General features: G+C 46.7%; 1 protein-coding gene across 3 annotated transcripts in view; it reads right to left on the bottom strand.

Moving 5' to 3' along the window:
• Positions 1-342: 342 nt before the first annotated feature.
• Positions 343-21,468, bottom strand: part of LOC119388157 (muscle M-line assembly protein unc-89) — a 101,812-nt gene continuing 80,686 nt past the window's right edge. For all 3 annotated transcript variants that reach the window (XM_037655809.2, XM_049413842.1, XM_037655810.2), the window contains exons 2-5: positions 8,124-9,679; positions 7,659-7,895; positions 5,450-5,585; positions 343-3,385 (exon numbers count right to left, since the gene is read on the bottom strand). In XM_037655809.2, coding sequence (XP_037511737.1) covers positions 3,182-3,385; positions 5,450-5,585; positions 7,659-7,895; positions 8,124-9,655 — 2,109 coding nt within the window. In that variant the 5' untranslated portion in view covers positions 9,656-9,679 and the 3' untranslated portion in view covers positions 343-3,181. The remainder of the gene's footprint in view (positions 3,386-5,449; positions 5,586-7,658; positions 7,896-8,123; positions 9,680-21,468) is intronic.

Below are 21,468 nucleotides of genomic sequence, written 5' to 3'. Positions count from 1 at the left end.
ATAAAATATCTGTGCATGTTATATATAAAAAAAAATGTAAGCCAACGAATCCACAGTTGCCTGGATTTCCCGTTTTATTGGTTCAGATATCGCACTGACGTCCTTGACATGTACGCCTTCTCATAAGGCGGAGGTTGGGTAAGTATTACGCAGAGGGCGTTCTCATCCTGATCAGCAGCCACATTTTGGCTGGCACACTTTCTGTAGCTGTCACTATGGCAGAGTTTCTATAGAATCTATATATAGGCACTTTTGGGGAAAAAGCTTTTTTTTTGTTATTATCGTCAACTGTTGAAATGTTCTAACAAAGGAAACAAAACTCCACTTCTGCAAAAAAAAAAAAAGAAACTGTGAGAAAAATTTTATTTCGTCTCACGAAGCACACCGATAGCAACAACTCTGCAGCAGGCAGAAATGAATCCGTGGTATAAGCGTATTAAGTTATAATTACTGCACCAACAAATTAAAATTCAACACAATAAGTAACCAGTTAAAACTCTTGGACAAAACTATACCCTGCAGGCACAGAGGCATTGAATGCTTCCATACTGCGCCTGTAATAGCATTTTCTTGGACTAGTGACTACGCTAGTAGCTCGGAGAGTCAATAACCCCGTATAGCGACTGAAACAGCTGGACAACACAAAAAAAATTCAGACATGCCCAACCGCGTATCGTGCGGCATATATTGAGTCGTTCCTTTCCTCTAGGGTCTTTATTTTTCAGCTGATACTGTTCTCAGTTAAGCCTGCCTTGGTGTGGAGTTGGCAAAAACAAGGTGTGCTGTAGAAAGCTGACAAAACAGTCATCCAGAAGCTCACTTCAAATCGTGTTTCTTGCTACATATATCGTTGGCACTTATTTTTGTCGCTTTTATCCGACGAAGGTGTGACGTAAGCAGCGTTCAGCCGCGAATGTTTGTCGTTCGTCAGCAGTATACTAGCAGTCCACAGCACAGCTATAGCAAGCAGGAATCATTCCTTAATTAAGGATATCGATAATAACTGAACCTGTTCCTCAGGCCCTTGGACCCCCTGGACCTAGGAACTCGGTAACCAAGGAATGCTGCTGCTCCAGTATCTGACATGACGCCAATACATTTGTTTGCAGGCCGAATAAATATAAATAACGTGAAACCTCAGCAGCCTCTCTGAAAGGGTCCTTGCCGCCGTTTCCTGCAAGAAAGCAGAAACTATGCAGGCGGTTTAACACAAACACACAATCACTTCTCGTGGTTGAGCCAGTAAGATACGAGGACATTATGAGACGTCCGTGATAATGAAGATCCACAGTGCAGTGCAATAAAAGAAGCGAATACTTCTAGCCAGTTGTTCTCAGCAACGACGCGTTCGCGCCCAATTCCCAACACTGGTAGTTCCTAGATCCTGGCAGTGCGCACAGCAAGTATATATGGAAGGTCCTTGAACACATCAGTCAGCAGGCGCTACATTCCAACGCGCAGGACTTCGCAATGAAGCGATTTCGTCGGGCTTCTTTCTTTATGGAGGTCGATGAAAGCTGCTCTCTTGTAAGGAATTTTGCACGAAGATGTGTGTGTGTGTAACAAGAAACATTTCCACAGTGCATTCAACAGCTCACTCCAGTGTCTCTGGCCACATTGGAACAAATAAGACACTTGAGGAAAATGATGACGCAAACTTCCTGACTGATGATCATCACTTGACTATAAGCAATCCGGTTTTTTTTTTCATTTCTTGATTTTCTCTTGCTTTAATGGTAGATCTAATGTCAAGACCACATGATCGCACGATCACGTTTGATCATTTACCACGAAGTGATCCACATACCGTCTAACTATACAGTGGGTAGACATATAGAGACAAGCATTCAACAAACAAACAAATAAACATACAAAGAAGCAGTGGCATGCATCCGGTATGCCTCGTTTATGGGCTCTTGGCTGAAAACTGCTGTATATCGGAAATATATGCGCGCACTTGTTAGTGTCTTTTCTTGTGAAGAACAGAGGAAAAGGAAGACTTCCACAGGCATTTTCCTCTGGGGTGTGTCAGGAAGCAACGGCGGCTGTGCACGTTGTATATGATGGCTTTCGAAGGAGGCGGCACATCGCTTGAAACACGCGCACGGCAACGGGATAACAAGCACAGCGTCCATCCACTCCTGGCGGCCTGGTGTCCGTACTCACTGATAGTCACTAATAACTGCTCGTGCGGACCGACGACTTCGGAGACCGCACTCAATGGTTTGATCGCACGTCGTCTCCATGATGAGTCTTCGCTGTCTTATCGCTTGGCAGGGCACACAATTGGATGAGAAAGCTGTTGTCATCGGTGTATCAACACTATGTTAAGAACATATTGCATGCTAGTGGCAGTTGCACAATTTCCCATTCCTAAACTGAAGCTGTTTGAGAAAGAGCCGCTACATTTCTGGTAACGGTATTACGAGGCGTTTAGCAGCTGTGTATACCTCATATACGGCCACATTATGTGTCTGGGAAAGTGTCTATCTTTGTGGAATGCATATAAGCGGGCGTGCTTTGCACATTATTGTTTCAAACGACTGACTACTCGAGTCACGACTTGCTTTGTAAAGAGTCGCGTCAGAGTTCTGTGCCTATAAAATTCTAGTATTGAAAGCATACTTATTCTTGGAGTGAAACTGACAGCCAGTTAGTACCGTCTTCGTAGCAATAAATTTTGCTATCGTAGATAGCGTGAAGCGTGCAAAAATGGACACAGTGAATGGAAAACCGTCCCCTCTCCTGTGTCCGTGGCCGATTGCTTAACTTCTATGATGGACCCCTACACGCTATTCATACTGTCTCTCTAAGCTTCGATTTTGATAATTTCTAGAAACTATAACACAGAAACCAACGAAAAAGATTCGCAATTTCATCCGCTAAATGTTATTGATGAGTTGTGGATGCTCAGCTTTTGATATCGTGTGCGTCAAACGCATTTATCGCTCTCGATGATCCAAAATCTGTGGATGATATGCATACAATTCTAACTCCTGCCATGTTGCTGGGTCATATATTAGCTTATGTAAGAACGCTGGGCGTTCAACTATTGCAAGATAATGGGATCCGTAAAGGCCGGGGCCGTACTGAGGGTGTTCGGAAGGAGACAGGCCTCGCAGAAACGCCAGCGGAGTCGCTATCCCCTGACTGCTCCGGTCCCCGGAACACTGGCTGTGCATCAGAACTTTCTGCGCAAGTAGGCGAGTCCCAAGGACACGGAGATGCCGACGAAGAGTATAATGGAGAGTGCAATGACACCCATGCAGAGCGCCCTCTTGCGACGGGAGCGAAGGTTCTTTTCGCGCATGTATCGCCGCCATTCCTCCCAGGCGTATGGAGGTCCCGTAGGCCCCTGCTGCTTTTCGAGCAGGCCATTTTCAGCCTGCGAATACAGACGCAAAAAAGAAGGAAGAAGCATAAGGAAAACGTTATTGATTTGAACACTTTCTTCGGGGCTTCTGATCAGTATCTGGGTTTTCCAGCTTCGACGCATCCAGCTGGCACCCACACATGAATAAATGAACTCATGCGAAAACACAAAATCCAACAAAGAAACATCAAAGTAGCTCTGTAATACTCGTCAGCAAATGATGTGGTTGCAGCAAACGATCTAGATCGTAATTAAGCTACATCTGGCGTAGACTGCTAAAACCGACATTGACCAGACGGCCCTGGATCACAGTGGACAATTAAATAACTTGTTTGATTCCACTTACAGTGAGCAATTCACACCGAAATGTGATGTCTGCAGTACACATGTCAGTTTGTCCGCCATCGCAACGGAACCACCGCCATGTTTGCCTACTCTCGTTTTGCGTCCAATACCACCGAAACAACACGAACTCCATAACATAGCCCCTCGGCGACATCACATGATGTCCGAGCAAGACATCGAGAGGTGACGAAAGCTGTTGCTTATCTCAAAAAGCGTAGTGCAAGACATAGGCGTGCGCAGGGTTGCCCATCAGGGGGGGGGGGGGGGGCAAAGGTTTATCGTAGCCCCCCCCCCAACCTACTAAGTCAATGTATGGGGCAGATTGTGCGCCCCCCCCCCCCTCTAAGGTGATTAGGGGGGGCGGCCACCCCCACTGCCCCCCCTGTGCGCACGCCTATGGTGCAAGACACTCTGATGGAAAAGCAGAAATAGGAGCCAGTTGGTTATACATGATTTTAAACAATAGCATTGTGACATACTTTGACGGACTGGACACACCACAACAAGGAGTGCCGACTGATGGCAATGGGGAACTTAATGAGGAAGGTATCGCATGATCAAATCGAAGATCTATAGCCTTCAATGGAGAACTTCAAAAATAATTTTCTTTTTAAAAGCATAAATATAATCACAGAAAAGTGCCACATAATGAGAACTACTTATTTGCTTTCGATTGAGGTATGAAGCTGATTTTTAATTAGAGCACCAAAGGGTGTAAATTACATCTCAATGTGGACCGAAATTATGAGTTTATCTAGTTCACGGTTTTTCCTCGTCAAATCTTCAAATTTGAGTGGTCTGAAAATATTTTTTAACGCACAACATACTTTCCGAAGAGTAAGTATTCATTATTCAGATATTCATATTGTAGCGCAATATTACAAGGGAAAAAATTCCAACATATAACATCTGCGCAAAATATCTGGAAGGTCTATATGGCAGAAAAATTGCGGTACTATAATTGAGCTTCGAACACCTTACACAAATGCCTTTGCTTAATGTGTAAACCAAACTTGGTATTGAAACGAGAAACAATACTCTCAGGATAAATTTTCTGACAAACAACACTCAGACCAAATTCTGCGAAGTTCGGAAGGCTCCCACGTGACCAAAAAATTTTTCTCTCCGAAATATTCTAGCAATTCACTATTTTCAATGCAAGAAATCAGCACGACTTTTTTTCGAATACATTTGAGATGGTCACCAAAATCACTGGGACGTTTGACGTGAAATGACCCAGTAGTGCACGGGTCTCAAACACGCCGCCCGCCAACCTTTCGCTAGCGGCCCGAGGCCCGTACATGCCAGTCTTCGTCCCAATTTCTTTTACGACTTTGTGACTGTTTGCGACACTGCTAAATGGTTCTCGCATTATTTTCTCGCCTGTCGTGATTATTAATGCTTTTTTTTTTTCGAGTAAGATACATAGAAGTGACTACAGTCTTAAGCATCTTTGTTTTTTCCTGAGGCATCCTGTGCGGTCACCTTGTGGTGAAACTTAACCGCGGAACAAAACTCCGTGATTTTTCAGTCCTCGTGGAGATCAGTATAGATATGTTTCTCGAATCCTGAAACCAAATCCCCTTCAGAAAGAACTCAAATACAAGATATGGGAAAGGCCCTGTTTCAAATGGCACCGGAGTGCTTCCTTGTCTTCAAGTCATCTCTAGTAGAGTATAGCTAGTGTACTGCAAACACAATGGCTCTAGGCTAGATTGGCAAAGTACCAACCAGAATATGGCCATTGGATGGAGACTCCTTGGGCGGCACTTCGCCGAAGCTGCCCTGGTCAGACTTAGTGGCGGTGTCGTTGTTGCCCTCACCGGACACCCGATCAGCATCTTCCTCGTCCTCATTCAGCTCAGCCCTGCGTGGATGCGGAAAAAGTCAGTTGAGCGAAGTCCTTAGCAATTTCTGTAGTCACAGGTCGAAGTGAAGATAAGCTACCTACGCGAACGTATGCACACAAAATTCTGTTACGAGCATTGCAGTCGCATACTGCGCGCATTCTGCAAAGGGGGCGATGCAATGTCTTTTTTACTTATCTACACATACTTCATACATCATACTTATGCACGGCATGCGCCTATATCTTTACATATTATATATATATATATATATATATATATATATATATATATATATATATATATTGTTCCATGCAAGATTTCCTTTAAAAAAGCATGAGAGAAGCAGCATAGTGATAATCATTCTGACACTGTAAGAATACGTGAAAGCACACGTTACACAGACAAAAATATAGAGGGTGTTTGTTTTTTTTTGCTATACAGATTTTTAATAAAAATGCTCTGAAGGTCCGACCCGGGTCGTCATCGCAAACTAACTCTACGCAGAGGCGGAAAAACACTGTGGCACCTGAAATTACATTCAAATGAGCAAATAACAAACTCGTTAATTAACTTTTTAATTATTAACTTTAGGACCGTTGTTTAAAAGGAAGAGTTGTAGGGCGTGACAATTTAGGGCACACCAGTTTTTTTTAAAAGTCGCAAGAAACGCGCGTGGTTTCAGATAAAAATCACCGAAATTCATGACTCCGATCGAGGCGATACCGAAACTTAGCGCACCGGGCGCGTAGGAAACCGTCATCCCTGTTACGTCAGACCGGAAGTTTACGTGACAATTTTTGAAAAAAAAAGAAAGAAAGGCGCGTCGCAGCAGAGTATGGTCTGCCAAAACGGCAAGTCGTCCCAGAGGCCCAAATGGACCTCTTATTCTTTTACGTTTCGTGCGTAGTGCTCATTCGTTTCTTTGTTAAACTCGAAAGAAGCGCAAAAAACTCATTCGCGTGTCTGCGAGAAGTAACGCCGCAGTGGCTGCCGCCTAGATTTCAGCTGTACAGTGAAAGGAGAAGTGTAAATTGCGGTTTTCTTGGGTACAGCGCGAAAGAAACAAGTAAGCACTACATCCCAAACGCAAAGGTCCATTTGGGTATTTGAGACGACTTGCCGTTATTGCAGAGCATATTTTGCTGCGGCGCACCTTTTTCCAAAAATTTTCAGGTGAGCTTATGGTATGCCGTAACAGCGCTGACGGTATCCTGCGCGCCCGGTGCGCTCAGTTTTGGTATCGCCTCAATCGGGGTCTTGAATTTCGGCGATTATTACCTCAAGTTACGTGCGTTTTTTACGATTTAAAAAAGAATGGACATGTCATAAATTGTCACGCCCTACAACTCTTCTGTTTAAACAACGGCCCTCAAGCTAATAATTGAAAAGTTAATTAACGATTTTTGCTAATTACTGATTTGAATGCAACTTTAGGTGCGGCAGAGCTTTTCCGCCTTGTTCGTTTGCTAAGACGACAGGGACCTCACTGTCGTAGCATTTTTGTAAAAAATCTGTAAAAAAAATACACCCTGTATAAACACCATACTAAGGCCTTTCCTCTTCCCCGCCCCCCCCCCTCCTTTTTTCACCGTCGTTTGCGGTGTGATACCGCGCACAAACTGTGGATCCTTAGAAAGTCATTTCAGGAGACATAAAGAAAGAAATGGCCTAAGCCATATACGCGTTTCCGGTTTGCTACCCTGCGCTGGGGCTGAGAAATAGGTGTAGATAGATAGATAGATAGATAGATAGATAGATAGATAGATAGATAGATAGATAGATAGATAGATAGATAGATAGATAGATAGATAGATAGATAGATAGATAGATAGATAGATAGATAGATAGATAGATAGATAGATAGATAGATAGATAGATAGATAGATAGATAGATAGATAGATAGATAGATAAGCAGCCTGATTTCTGACTGGACGCTTTCACCCAGGCTGGTAGATCACAAGGAGCGCAGTAGCACTGGCACACCCTTTATTTCAAACTAGAGCCCCTGATTAGACGGTGAGATACAGAAGCTCAACCTCATTCGTCTACTGATGTTCTTGCAGATTTGCATTGCCGGAGTCTGACGTACTTCTGCTGCAGAGAGTCCTTAGACTTGTGGGCGAACTTGACTTTCCTCCTGGACGAGAACATGGGGTGCGCCCGGCGACAAGCACAGAGTGGGTGTCCGCCAGCCGCTGCCACGGCCGCCGCCTCGCTGCCGTTCCACGAGTAGCGGCTGCGAGGAACGTCGCCCCAGCGGCAGCACTCGGGAAACGGGGCACGGATGCAGCTGCAGCCTTCGCATCCTACGTGGCCTCCGGGATACCTGCCAGGGCAACGATAGAGTTGATCTCAAGAAAGATTCACAATCATAACAGGAGGAGAAAAGAAAAAGAAAATAGGCAGACAACTGAATCGTCATATTGAGAAAGAAAGAAGATATTGCTACTGTATAATAGGAGATAACTAAAATTAACCGACACCAGCCAACACTAACCAACATTAGCCAATATTTAGCAACTGCAGCAGTAATAAAAATGTGGTAGAGGCCGACCTGTAAACGGCGTTGTGGAAATCCTCGCAAGGGTAGTCCCTGCAGCTCTCCATGCACGTGATGGAGGACCGCTTTTGGCGGCAGTGTGCCGTGCAGCTGTCGCTCAGCCACGGATGCTCGAAGGCCAGGTCCGATAGTGAGCCGGAACCGGAAACCAGGCCGGACTCTGCCATGCTCCGGTGCTTGTGCTTATGACCGCCTCTCTGGTGGGACTTCTTGGCCGCCTTGTTGCAGAAGCTGCAGCGAGACTTGTAAGACGACTTGTGCCGCTTCTTGGTGCTGTCCCGGGACGAGTCCTTCTTGATCCTGCGGTGACGCTTTCCTCTACTGGCCTCGGAACTACTCTGATCCGAGGAGTCGGACTTTGTCGAAATCTTGCGCCGTCCCGTATCCGAGTAGACCTGGTCGCCTCTCGTGATTCCGCTGTCCTCCGATGTGGAGGGACCGGAAGACTTGCCGTTCTTGCGCTCCTCCTTCTTGCTGTTGGATGAATCGGTCATAGAGTCGGAGTGGGCGTCCTCGATTTTGGGCATGCTGACTGTTTCCGACGTCTCGTCCTTCGGCGCAGACGCTGAGGCGACTGAAGACCCCGCTTCAGATGGAGTTTCGGGAGTCTTGCTCGTTTCGGCTTGGACGCTGCCGTCGACGACCGATGCCGTCTCCTCGGTTGAAGCCGGCTGTGGGTGAGTCACGGGTGGCACAGGACTTTCCTGCTTGTCGATGTTGCTTGTCGAAGGTAGCTCTACTGGCGATGCTGACGTGGAAGGCTGCTCGAGGTCTTCTTCGACCTGCCCTCTCTTTGCAACTGGTAGAAGCGTCTGCTGCGGGGACGGTGGTGCCGACTCGTTCCTGAGAAGCTCGATTGTCTTACGGATTCCCGGTTCCGGAATCCTCTTTCCGAGTCTCTCGGCGATCACTTTCTCCACGAGGTTGAGTTTTTCTTTTGTGATGAGCGACGCCCTCCCCGAACTTCTCAAGCGGTTGAGCACTCTGTCCTCTTGCTTGTTCTCTTGCCACTCGCGAAGCTCCACCAAGGGCTTCGGTGAGGAGGACCTGTCAGTCTCCAGCGAGTCCTTAGATGAGTCGCCTTCCGATGGCTGCGACTCGCTGGTCTTTTTATCACTATCAGCTGTCACTACAGCTTCCACATCCGTCGCGTCTGTCTTCGTAGAAGCTTCGAAATGGGAACTTTTCTCCGCAACAGTTGATGCTGGAGCTAATTCAGCAGCTTCTCTCGGTGGATCCGGCGGTTTCGGAGGCTGTTTGGATGTCGAAGCGACTTCGTTATCGCCGTCCTGTGAACTGTGGACTTCAGCAGTGGTCTTGGTGGATGTTGATGGTTTGTTGATGGTGCTACTTGGTGAAACTTCACTGCTGGAGTCTACGAAGAGTGGGTTAACCCTGGACACCAGGTACTCCTCGTTCGGTCGAGTCTTGGCGAGGTCCGTGCAAAGCAGCGGGTCCTCGCTGGTAACCCTGGTCGGAGCCTTGTGGTACGACTCTTGCCAGTGGTTGAGCAGCAGTTTCAGCATGGCTTTGTCCAAGAACACGACGGTCTGTGAGAGAGAGAGAGAAAATATAACATGAGGCTGAATTCCAATGTTTTACTGACTTGTCACCGAAGCTACTTAATGCATGTTTCTCAGAACTGTCGGACGACCTCGTACTGCATCTTTTAGCAGAGACGGCCAACAAACACCAAGATGAGGTGCGGGCGCAAAACAACAAAAAAGTTTTTCACTCTGGGTTTTTGAAATTCTGCTTACTGCTAAGGTAATCTCACTAGACCGCATTTGAACAACTGTTGCAGTGGTTTTAAAATTTTTGACGCAGGAGTTATTTTGTTCGTTTGCGCTGAAGTCCGTACATTCCTCGGTGTGCACCACATCGTTAGTGTGTGCGCTCTAAGGCTTCCTTTCTCGACTGTCTTTGAAAGAACACTTGTTGATTCACACAAACTGGACTACATTTGATCAACCTTAATGTGACACTTCAGACCTCGCTGTATATGCTTCATTTATTTTTCTTTCGGGCAATGTTTGCACGTTCTGGTCACGTGCGTCAGACCGAGTCACTTTCGGAGGTGATGTGCTCGTGTGCGAGACGCTCGTCACGACGTTCGACGTCTTGCGACCATCGGACACTGACTCACTTCCGCGTAGAAAAGGCCGTTAAGTACCGCGTTTTCCTGTAAGACGAAAGAAAGGAGAGATTTCGGGTGGCGGGTGTGAGCCACCGAGCATTAGGCGAGAAACCGTGTGGCGATCCAGTTTGTGAATATAAGCAGGTCGCACGCATGTGTACGTAGCAAAGAAAAAGAAAACAGCTGACGCAGTAAGTAATTTACGGGGATCGAGGTCTCTTCACTCATTCTTTCCGTACTACATCGATGACAAACGCAGGACAACTGCATACATTTACAACTCCTCTCCCCACGTATGTACAATGCACGTTGCTAGCAAAACAGGAAAAATAAAGACAGAAAAAATATGTTTTTACTTTTTTTTCTCTGTCTTTCTCTCCCACAGCGTGTCCGAAGTTTCCGGCATGTCATTGTACCCGCACAGCCATAATCCTCTCAAAGCAACCCACTGTCGGTCGTCGAGGGATTACGGAGGCGGAAACGATTAGTGCGCGAATAATGATGAAGGAGCGACAACAACGCTACAGCCGCTCGCGATCAAAGCCTCACGGGGCTTCGACAGCACCGGGCAAACAGCTGACACGCGCCGTCGCGTAGACAAGTGTGGAGAGTGCGAATTACTGGCTTAATTGTACATCATTATAGCCGTAATATTCGTTATTAAGGAAATGATCGTATGTATAATGAAGCCCAACGTAGTTCTTGCAGTCCACTGAGTCCACGAGAGGCCTCGTTTTGAACGACAGAAGCTTGAACTGTTGGTATGGTTTCGTCGTAGATTAAAGCAATGACACGAACTATTGTGTGCGCGTCTATAAACCTTGCTTAGACTTAAAAATACAAGACTACGCCCGTTTTTCTGTGTCTGTTCCTCCTGTCTTGCGTCCATGTCCGCATGCTTTACCTGCTTTCAGTATCTTGATTTCTGGCTCTCAGATGCGCCGTGGTGCGTGACTTTCTTTCTTGTTTGTTTGTTTGTTTTTTGTCCGTTTAGTTTGTTTGCGTAAGCAAGTTACTTGGTATAAGCATCGTGCACATAAGATAAGAAAACAGCCGTGTTCACGCTTTCTAAATGCCAAATGAAATCCATGGTCTGTACCCCTTGAGCAATAACTGGCTACAATCGCTCTATTCACGATGTCTGACTAAACAGTAATGGGTGGAAATCAATAACTGGACGACATATAAGCTGCGTGGAAGCCGAAACGTCCACCCTTTCACCGACATTATTTTGTTGTTGTTTTGTTTTTGTTTTTCTGTTTCAAATGCCTTCACTAGCTTGAAAAAGGTACTGATTTTTGCAAAAAAAGAATCTTGCATCCGTCGGCGTGAGTAATCTGTCGCTCAAGTGCCAAATAGTCTTACAGAACTGCACCAACTACATTTTTTGAAAATAAAGATGTTTGCTCCGCACAACCGTGGTGTGTGAATGAACCGCGCAGCGCCAACTCAGAATGTGGCATACTTCCTGTCACATTCCGCGATGCAAATGCGCCGTCTCTCTCTCTCTCTGTCTCCCTTTCTCTTTTTTTTACCCCGATTTAACGTCTCTCTCTCTCTCTCTCTCTCTCTCTCTCTCTCTCTCTCTCTGATACGTGGCAACCCATTTCCAGTTTTTCCGTCGAGACATACAAGCCGCATAAATTGCCCTCGCTGACTACGCCGAACTAATTGCAGTTGTTCATATCTCTGCTTACGTAGCCAGTATACACATACGACATACGTTGGCGGTTTGCGTTAGTTCAAGTAAACAAATGACAACGCCACTCGGAAACGGCGCCGGTCGCTCCACAATGGGTGCTCGGAAAAAAATTTAAAAAAACGCAGTGCGCTCGGAATGTCAGCGGCACCCGACAATTAGTCGCCCCGCAGAAGGCGGCAAATTGCTGCGCGTCTATTTATCGGACACGTTTATCGCTGTGCAGCGGCAACGTCGATGAGGGGAGCGGAAACTCACGACGGCGACTTTTCTTTAATTGCCGTTCCAAGAATATCGTGTTTGCTCTCTCTCTCTCTCTCCTGTGCCGGACACATGCACGCGACACGGTTTCATCGCGGCTGACTGCACGAGCGCGTTGCCCCCTGGCGATCGACGTCGCCTTCTTGCCTCTACCTCGCGTATCGGCGCGATGTCTTGTAAAGAATCGAGGCCGCCTGGACGCTCGGTCTCGGCGTAGATGCACCGACAGTGCGCCGCCGCAAGACAGTCACGCAATCGGTCCTCGTCGTAAAATTTCATTTCCGGGCGAGGAAGTGGTAGGGACAGCGTCGCGCGCTTCGCGTGAGTTCGCGATATCAATCCGAAACTATACGACAAAGACGAAATACGAAAACGTAATGAATGATAAGCGCTCCACGCGGGGGCTCAATGGTGGCGCGAAAAGCAAGAGGAGCGACACGCACGCACGTACGCACGCACGCACGCACGCACATACACACACACACGCACGCACACACACACACACACACACACACACACACACACACACACACACACACACACACACACACACACACACACACACACACACACACACACAACATAAAAAAAACAGTCGTGGAAAGGCTAGCGGTGTGTGTTTATCTTTTGCCGGAGGAAGAGGAAAAGGAAGAAATCCGCGATGCTGCAACTTTGCTAGTCGCTTCGCAGCCACATATTTGTATTCAGCGAGGGGCGCCGAATCGTATAAATACATATTGTTTTGCGCCGGAGATTGGGTCAGTGAGCGGGAGAGCTGGTCCTCCTACGGACGCCGCGGGGAATGCCGATTGCCGCGCGAGTCGCATAAACTCGCATTTTGAACAGTCCAACGCGTCGCCCGCATTGCGAGCCGGGAGGTGATTCGAGAAGGCTACGCGCCAGAATCCACGATGTCCTATATCGCGATGCCTGCAGGGCGGCGGAGATGAGGAATCTTCCTTTTGCAGCGGTCCGAATCGAAAGATTTCCTCGTATAACGGGGATCTGTCCGATTCTAACGAAGGGATTAGAACGTTTAAGTATATCTGAAGATCGGGTGCAGCATTCTCCGCCGTATCACACTGGCATGGCGGTGAGCGCATGAAGTCTGACTATACGAGATGGTGAGCGACGATGATGACTGCACTTTGTCAATAATAATAATAATAATAATAATAATAATAATAATAATAATAATAATAATAATAATAATAATAATAATAATAATAATAATAATAATAATAATAATAATGTAGATCCTCGAATGACACTGAGTACGCTGTGAAAAAGTAGATCAAAAAGAAAAGTAAGAATTTGGAGGAACAGGCACAAGAAATAAATACGGCGAGGATACCTGCGAAATTTCGCTGCCAACAATTCTAAACTCACTCAATTTAATACGAATGGTCGGTTGCATTCACGCGCATTCACGCGGGGTGCGGTAACATGCATAATACGGCACTTTGACGTGTAAAGCATCCCAAAAAATGAATAAACAGAGTTATGCTAGAATATCGGCATTTTTTTTTAAATGAAACGGACTGGCTACGAGGCTTTGGCGATTTAATTTATTCACCACCGTATTTATTATCATCATTAACACATTCTTTCTCTCTTTACGCCCATGCACTTTCCCCAACGCTGGGTAGCACGTTAAAACTTAGATTCAGGTCGACCTCTCAGCTTTCCTATAATATGTATATAGAAATCTTTCTCTCTCTCTTTCTCGGTCGATTACCACGAAGCAAGGTCATGTATGTACTCGTAGACCTCTGCAAACGTGCACAGTTCAGAAAACATTGATTCAAGCCAACCTCTCACCCTTTCTATTACTGTATATAAATCTCTCTCTCTCTCTTTCTCGGTCGATTACCATGAAGCAAGGCCATTTACTTGCTCACAGGCCTCTGCAAATGCGCACAGTCCAGGTTATGGTTGTTTTCGATCACGTTTCACACTATGACATAGCCGATCCGAATGACCACCGGCTAGTCCTTGCCAAATCATGTGTCGGATGTTAAGACCAAAACAGGCCACTACACGCTGCCCACACTGGCTATGCCCATATAGCAGCCAGTCAGGGTCGGCAAGGACACTGACGTACTCTATCACCGACACAGCTCCATGCCATCAACACCGGCCAAGCGGAAAAACGAGTTTCTCGACAATCCATTCTCAACGCGGTGCGACGATGTACAGCATAGTGCGGCAGTATCGAGACAGGCCATCGCAGGCGATGGGTAAACACGCTAATCGGTGTAGATTCGGTGTCCTCTGTGTGAACGTTAGTCTGTTATGCAGCTCAGGAGACAGATCCATAAGGATTGGCATGGCCGATCTGTGGTGCGCATCGTGACGCATATGTCTGGCAAAGGCCAGGTCGAGTACCGGTTCCGACTATAATCAATGTCAGCGGAATATCAATAGATGAGAAGATTTTTACATTGAAGGGACACTAAAGAGAAATACTGTCGTTACTTTTTCGCAATACCAAAAGGACCAATTTTGTCGCGTGTAGGCGCTTAGTAAGCTAAGAAACGCACAAAAGGAAGACACAGGTGGCGAAGTACTCACACTAACTCGCCGTGACGTCATAGATTTTGACGGCGCCTGCTAGGGCCTACATAATTGTTTATCGTTAAAAGCGAGTCCCATTGTGATCTAAGGGAGCCAGAGACATAACATAACGAATTGAAGAAAATATGATTGGCCAAAACACGCGAATAAGACTTTGAATTCGTGACGTCAGGCTGACATTTAGATGCTGAAGTATAGGAGGGAAAGTCAAGAATGAAACTCTGACCGAACATTTTCTTTTCTAATGATGAACCTCTAATAATGGCGAAGTTAACGGCAATATAGTTTTCAAAGAATAATTTATCAGCCTATACTAATTTAGCGTTTCACTTCTGCGTCTAACATTCGAAGAACTTATCTGGCCTCGCTCCGAGCACTTACTCCGTATGATAAAAATTACGTGTTAGGGAATTTATATGCGCCTAACCAAGCCAACACACAATATACAAAAAAATTAGCGCAGCTCGCTCTATGTGTCGCAAGGCTGGGTCACAGCAGAGCTGGTAGGAATGTTTCAACTTCTCCTATTAACCATTTGTACAGAATGCTTGGCGCGCGTGCAGGTTCATGATGATGATAATATTATATCTGCGACACACGGCAAACCTCGAGCATAACAGCTCTGCTGTAAAAAACGCACTCTTAAGCATGTAGTTTACGGTACATATTGGACAGTTTTCGTATAGAGTACGCAAAGCTATAGAGTGTACTAGCATAGGCGTGCGCAGGGTTCACCATCAGGGGGGGGGGGGGAGGGTAAGGTTCATCGCAGCACCCCCTCCCCTACTAAGTCAATGTAGGAGGCCGATTTTGCGCCTCCCTCTTAGGTGACGGGGAGGGTCAATGTATGGGGCAGATATTGCGCCACCCCCCCTCTTAGGTGACTAATGAGGGGGATAAGATTATTAGAGACGCCGTAGTGGAGGGCTCCGGAAATTTCGACCATCTGGTGTTCTTTAACGTGCACTGACATCGCACAGTACACGGGCCTCTAGCATTTCGCCTCCATCGAAATGCGACCGCCGCAGCCAGAATCGAACCCGCGACCTCCGGGTCAGCATCCGAGCACCATAACCACTGCTCCACCGCGGAGGTCGTAACACACAGGCGTCGCACTTGTAAATTGCAAGCACACCTCACACACATCGTAGTTCACTTCATGGCCTCAATTCACGAGCCTTCTATTAGGGAAAACGTTTTGGAAGGGTACCTAATCTAATTACATAATAGCTTACACGATATATAATTCACTACAAGATTGGAATGCGAGTCCGTAGCAGTGAAAAATACGCTGCACAAATTACTTGTCTGCCAAAGCTGAAAGTAAAAGCACCATTTTCATCAGTGCACGAAGACGTTAAAATGTTGCGGATGATTTTGCATCGCAGAGCCAGACGAGTGAGTGGGGCAACACGAAAACGTATGCTGCGCGCGTAGAGCGCGAAAGCTGCGACGATTGCAGAGACTGACAGTAAGATACATGGGGTTGTTCTCTGCGCATTAAGTGGCCTCCGAGAGCCAACAAGTGCAATGTTAAGTGGGGTCAGATGAGTATTCTTGTGTTGACCCGCACAATCGCGAGTTTCACCGTCGACCAACGGCCGCTGAATGATTGCGTTCGCGCCAACAGTGCAATGCAGCGCAAGAAGAGACTGCAACGGAATACAAAGGACGCTGCAGCGTTAAGCATAGACCGAAATGATTGCGCTGAGACGGAACAGGGCGCAGGACGAACAATTTTGCCAGCCTACAATAGAGAGCTATGTGTATTAAAATTACGCAAGCGTCAAAGTGGCTCCACGCTATAGGCAACATGCCGCGTGAATTGGAGGGGATGCAGCATGCAGCGCAAAGCCGCTTGATCCGGGTTTAGCATAACGCCGAGAAGGCTGCTATCTGAGCCGAATTATGGTCCGCAACGGTAAGAGACGAAGGCTTCTCGCTCCAGCACTGAAATGCACCAAATAGAAGCGGCATAAACGAGCATAGAACCATGTTTTAAAATATACTACTTTGACTTCATCTCGTACACAGTATAAGGAAGCTTCTCTGGACAACCAGCGCTGAAGCACTGCGTGCCATCAGCAGCGCGACGCACAACCTAGCGAGCGGAGGAAGCAGTTTCCAGCAGTACATGCTACGAACTTACGTCACAAGTTTCTGCCTTCTGACCCGATTGGGGACGTAACTCCACATACGGTGCGTGATCATGGACATATTTTGTCCAACGCTTGATATAGGATTACGTTGATTATCGTTCAAAACGTCGACACACATTCGCGGCTTTTTCGTTTACAGAATGTTGACAGCCCAGTCAAACGCCACGTGGCCAGCGCCCATATATTGATGCGCTGTATTATGATCAGTTCTTGAACAAGGAGTATCGCTTGACACCCCGTGTTCAAGGATTTTTTATCTCCTCAATCTTCAATCCTCCCCTGAATTTCTGCCTTTTTTGTGCTACAATATGCGCGGTTTGCGCTGAATTTACACGACGGACTAAAGATCGCGGGTGAGCGCCACGTGGCACAGTGTTACCCAACCACACCGTGCACAAGAACGAAGCGGATAAGCGACTAACACTGTTGTCCGCTGAATTTGATCCGTCATATGAATCAGCTAGCTTTAGAGGCCGCTGCTCAGGCGCAGTTACATCCGTTTCAGCTGAAACAATATAGTTACCATGCAATTGCACAAGAAATTGTATACACAGCATAGCTGCATCGCGAATACAATGACGACCTTCTATGAATTAAATTACCAACGCATGTATGCAGACTCTTCAGTAATAAGCTCTCAGGCACATAAATATTTCCTGCTGCTTCAATATTAAAAAAAATCAAGCTATATATCGACTATGGGAACTTTATAAATGTGTGCGTCTGTGAGATTGCTGCCGGGGGGAGTGGCATTGCGGTATGGCGGAAGTCCCCCGACCGAGCTGCAGAATACCTCGTACAATAGCAAGTTGAGATGAACGACAAGATCCAGTACAAGGAACGGCTTCCTCAGAAGCGATCTTTCTCGCATCACTGTCCGAATGTCGCACGCGTTTGTCCACGCAACTTCTCGTTTCCCGAAATCTGACAGCGGGACAACGTCTTGTTGTTGTCGTTGGTCAGGCGGAACCAACGGCGGTCTACAGGCATTGTGTGCGCCGCTACTCGTGCGCTCGCGTTTCATGCGCGTCGCTTGAAGCTGACAGCTTATTCTGCATGGAGGACACTCCTATCGATGCGACGTCGTTTGTTTCCGCCTGGACTCCGCAACCAGTGCTGCGCCGGAAAGATCGTCGTTATACTGCGCTGTCATCGCAGGGGGTCCATGCATAAACAATCTGTACATTCCCTAAAACCGTGCAGCGTTGCTAAAGCTAAGGCTGGTGCTAGCTATACATAATTATGGCGCTCATTTAACGCCAGCCTCGTGCAGTCGCATGACCTCTTCACACGTAATGACCATCCGTCATTGTCTGGTGCCCTGGCTAGATCACAACGCTAAGTATCGTGAAGGTCAGGGTGCCGGTGCGTGTCCGTAACGAAATTAAGAAATACAGGTTTTAAAAATTCTATATACGCTGTCCGTATGCGCACAATATACAATTAATTAAGATTTTTTTATCTATACTTCAACTGCAGGTACCCTATATGAACAACAGTACCTTAATAGTGCGACTACTTAAGACCGAGGACTATTCTCACAGGAAGCCTACCGATGAAAGTAGGCTAATTTTAGGTCAAATAAACACATATGATGGACAAGGATAGTCCACGAGCATAGCATCTGTCCTGTCTCAGCTGACGAACGACAAACATATCGCCGAGCAGCCAAGGAAAGTAGAAATGTGAAGAGTAAAGAAAAATGGCATTGAATGGTGAAGAGAACAAATGAACAGTGAACGAAATAGACAAATCAATTACTGTATGGCACGGTGGCTTATTGTAAACTTTCTGTACAACCTTTTAAATTAGACGGTATACCCATAAATATCTAATCTAAATTATTTGTAGATGCCAACCGCCTCTGGATGCGCGCATGACTGCCCCTCTCATCGACTCCGTGCAGTGCCAACTCCACATGTAATTCAATTCAAGGTCTATAAAAACCACGGCCTAGAAAAAGTATTTCTCGAAATGTGGTCGGAAATCGAACCCGCAACCTCGTGCATACGCTAAGCGCTATAGCTGATACGTCACCATGGCGGATTGAGAGCGAACAACCAAACGTCAAGCTGGCTGTACGAAGTGTCTCAGGATGCAGGCGATCGTGGCGCTACGATTTTACACACGCACGGCGTCAAGGGGACACGAAGGCAGATGTCATTCCGTATAGCACTTGGTACACACGACTTCCAGAAGCCAAATACGTGAAAATACGAAGGCAGTATTTCACGTTGGCCTGGTATCTTCTCTCAGTTGTATCACTGAAGACAGAATCATAACCGTGGACACAGGAAGTACATATACAAACATCTATACTTGTCAAAATGTCTGCCTGTTGTGTCAATGGGGATTCGACGACTCGACTTGTATAACTGACAGATACACGTAGACGTACAAAGAGGCGGCGCTATTTGCCTAAGCCACCGTTATTTTTTTATATAGTTCGCGTTTTGTTGTTCGTTTTTGTAGAACACTGCGAGCCAGCGAAAATTGCACGGCAGCCGTATGCCTGTCAATCAAACGCTTTGCGAAACAATTCCTTGCACTGACTTCTCCTTTGTGTTCGAAACCATGGGACCATAAGCCGTGCCTATACTTTACTCTTATCTATACCCGCTCGCGATCCGTCAAATCCACAGATAAACAGTCTCTTTGTACCGTGTTATTTACTGCGCGCATGGTCATCGACAACGTTGAAAAGAACGCGCATATAGGCGGCCGCTTCGACCTCGGATACATGCTGCAAACGTGCGCAGAGATGTGCTGATTAGTGCGAGACATTGTGTTGGAGCTCTCTAGTACGCTTACGAATCGCATACACACACAAAAAATGCTTTGTAATTAAATCAGCTCACGAGTGAAACTTTAGTTCATGCTAACGTGAGCGGTATGACAAAACTGCAATTTACAAAATTGTCTAAAATTTCCACTGACAAACCGTAATATCTAAGCGAAATCGCGCATTGTGCTCGAACCGCAATATTTATCTGCGATATAATCGCTCCAAAGCAAGTTGAATTGCGAATCTGCAGCACTGAAAAATAGTTTAATAAATTGGTGCTATGGCATCATCGCTACACAGAGCCGTACGTTCTGATGAATCGCGATTATGCGCTCCAGCTCGCTGAACCTACGCAGCAGCGCGAATTGCGGCGGCTACGGTCGCAGGTGACTTCGAGTGGTTAAGATAAAGGCGCCGCATTGAAATTTTTATTTCTCTCTTTACAATATACAGAAAGATAGTGGACGTAGCGGTAAAAGCCGCATGCAGCGGCTTGAGAAAGCCTCATTACGCCCCACATGACAGAGTGGCGAGAAAACGGTCTTGACAAGCGTAATCGAAACACATTCTCAATTCTGCAATGTGCAGAATAAAAACGCATACAATAGGGATTATTGCGAACTGAGATCCACATATACAAAACCGAGAACAGTCTTCGTGCATTTCTTAGCATTTGTTGCTTGCATTTTGTGATTCAACCAACCAAATGATATTAACGTCTTGGCAATAACATACACGTTGAACGAGGTCCTCAGACGCTTCAGTCACAGTTCATGCAAATTAAAAGCGAAAATCGGGTAGATTTATGGGAAAGGAAAACATCATAGGATGGAGAGGAATGCAAGAGGAAGGTATATGAACATTTCAAGAGAGGTTATTGAAACTTACAAAACGTCTGTGGTCGATAGCCGGCTCACTTTGTAAAACAACATTTAAGGGTGTGTGGTTCTTTAGCACGTACGGAATAAGAAGTACACGAGGTATCTTGCATTTTGTATCTATCGAAATATGGCTATACTGCAGTCGGTCAAGAAAAGATCCCACGCCCTCTTGTTGAGCAGCAGCGTCAGCGCCCCGGCGGAGAGTCCACCTTACTAAATCAAGTGCTGCGGAGACATCTCAAATATTCTTGAACACAGGGCGTCGCCGGAGCCAACGTTTCAAAATGCGATCTTGTCTTCTTCGAAGCCGCGACTTGAGAACATGCACCCTTGAAGGAAAGAAGACCGCTTGTCGAAATGTTAATTGTTTCCACCCCATGTTCAAGAATTTTTCACCTCTTCACGCTTCAATCTTCCCCTGAACCTTTTGTGGAGACGTCTGTGCCCTCGGGTATCAGCGCATATAAGATCAGCGTCAAGCCTCCTAAGAGCACACAAACACAGTAGCCAGTAGTCGGGCTGCGCGGTATGGGACGGCGCGATCGGCACGAGCGCGTCGGTAGGCGAACCGCTCCCACGGCCCCCGCCTTTCGTCCCGGCGCGCGCTCACGCCCGCGTGAGTCGCGTGCGACGTGCCGTCGCTCCACTTTCGATGGCGCCGGCGCAGCGGAGGCAGATACTTTAATGAAGAAGAAAACGTGCGTGCAGTGGACGTGCACGCCGCCCCCGATCTTAACGAGGCGAGCAAATGAGTCGGAGCGATGCTCGATCAACGGCAGCAGAGACTGTGACGGCAGCATTGCTGCGGGGATCTAGAAGAGGAACGCGCTCGTCTGTTCC

This window comes from Rhipicephalus sanguineus, chromosome 3, assembly GCF_013339695.2.
Source record: "Rhipicephalus sanguineus isolate Rsan-2018 chromosome 3, BIME_Rsan_1.4, whole genome shotgun sequence".
NCBI lineage: Eukaryota > Metazoa > Arthropoda > Arachnida > Ixodida > Ixodidae > Rhipicephalus > Rhipicephalus sanguineus.
The sequence above is the reverse complement of the archived record's forward strand: the minus strand, read 5'-3'. Positions and strand labels throughout refer to the sequence as shown.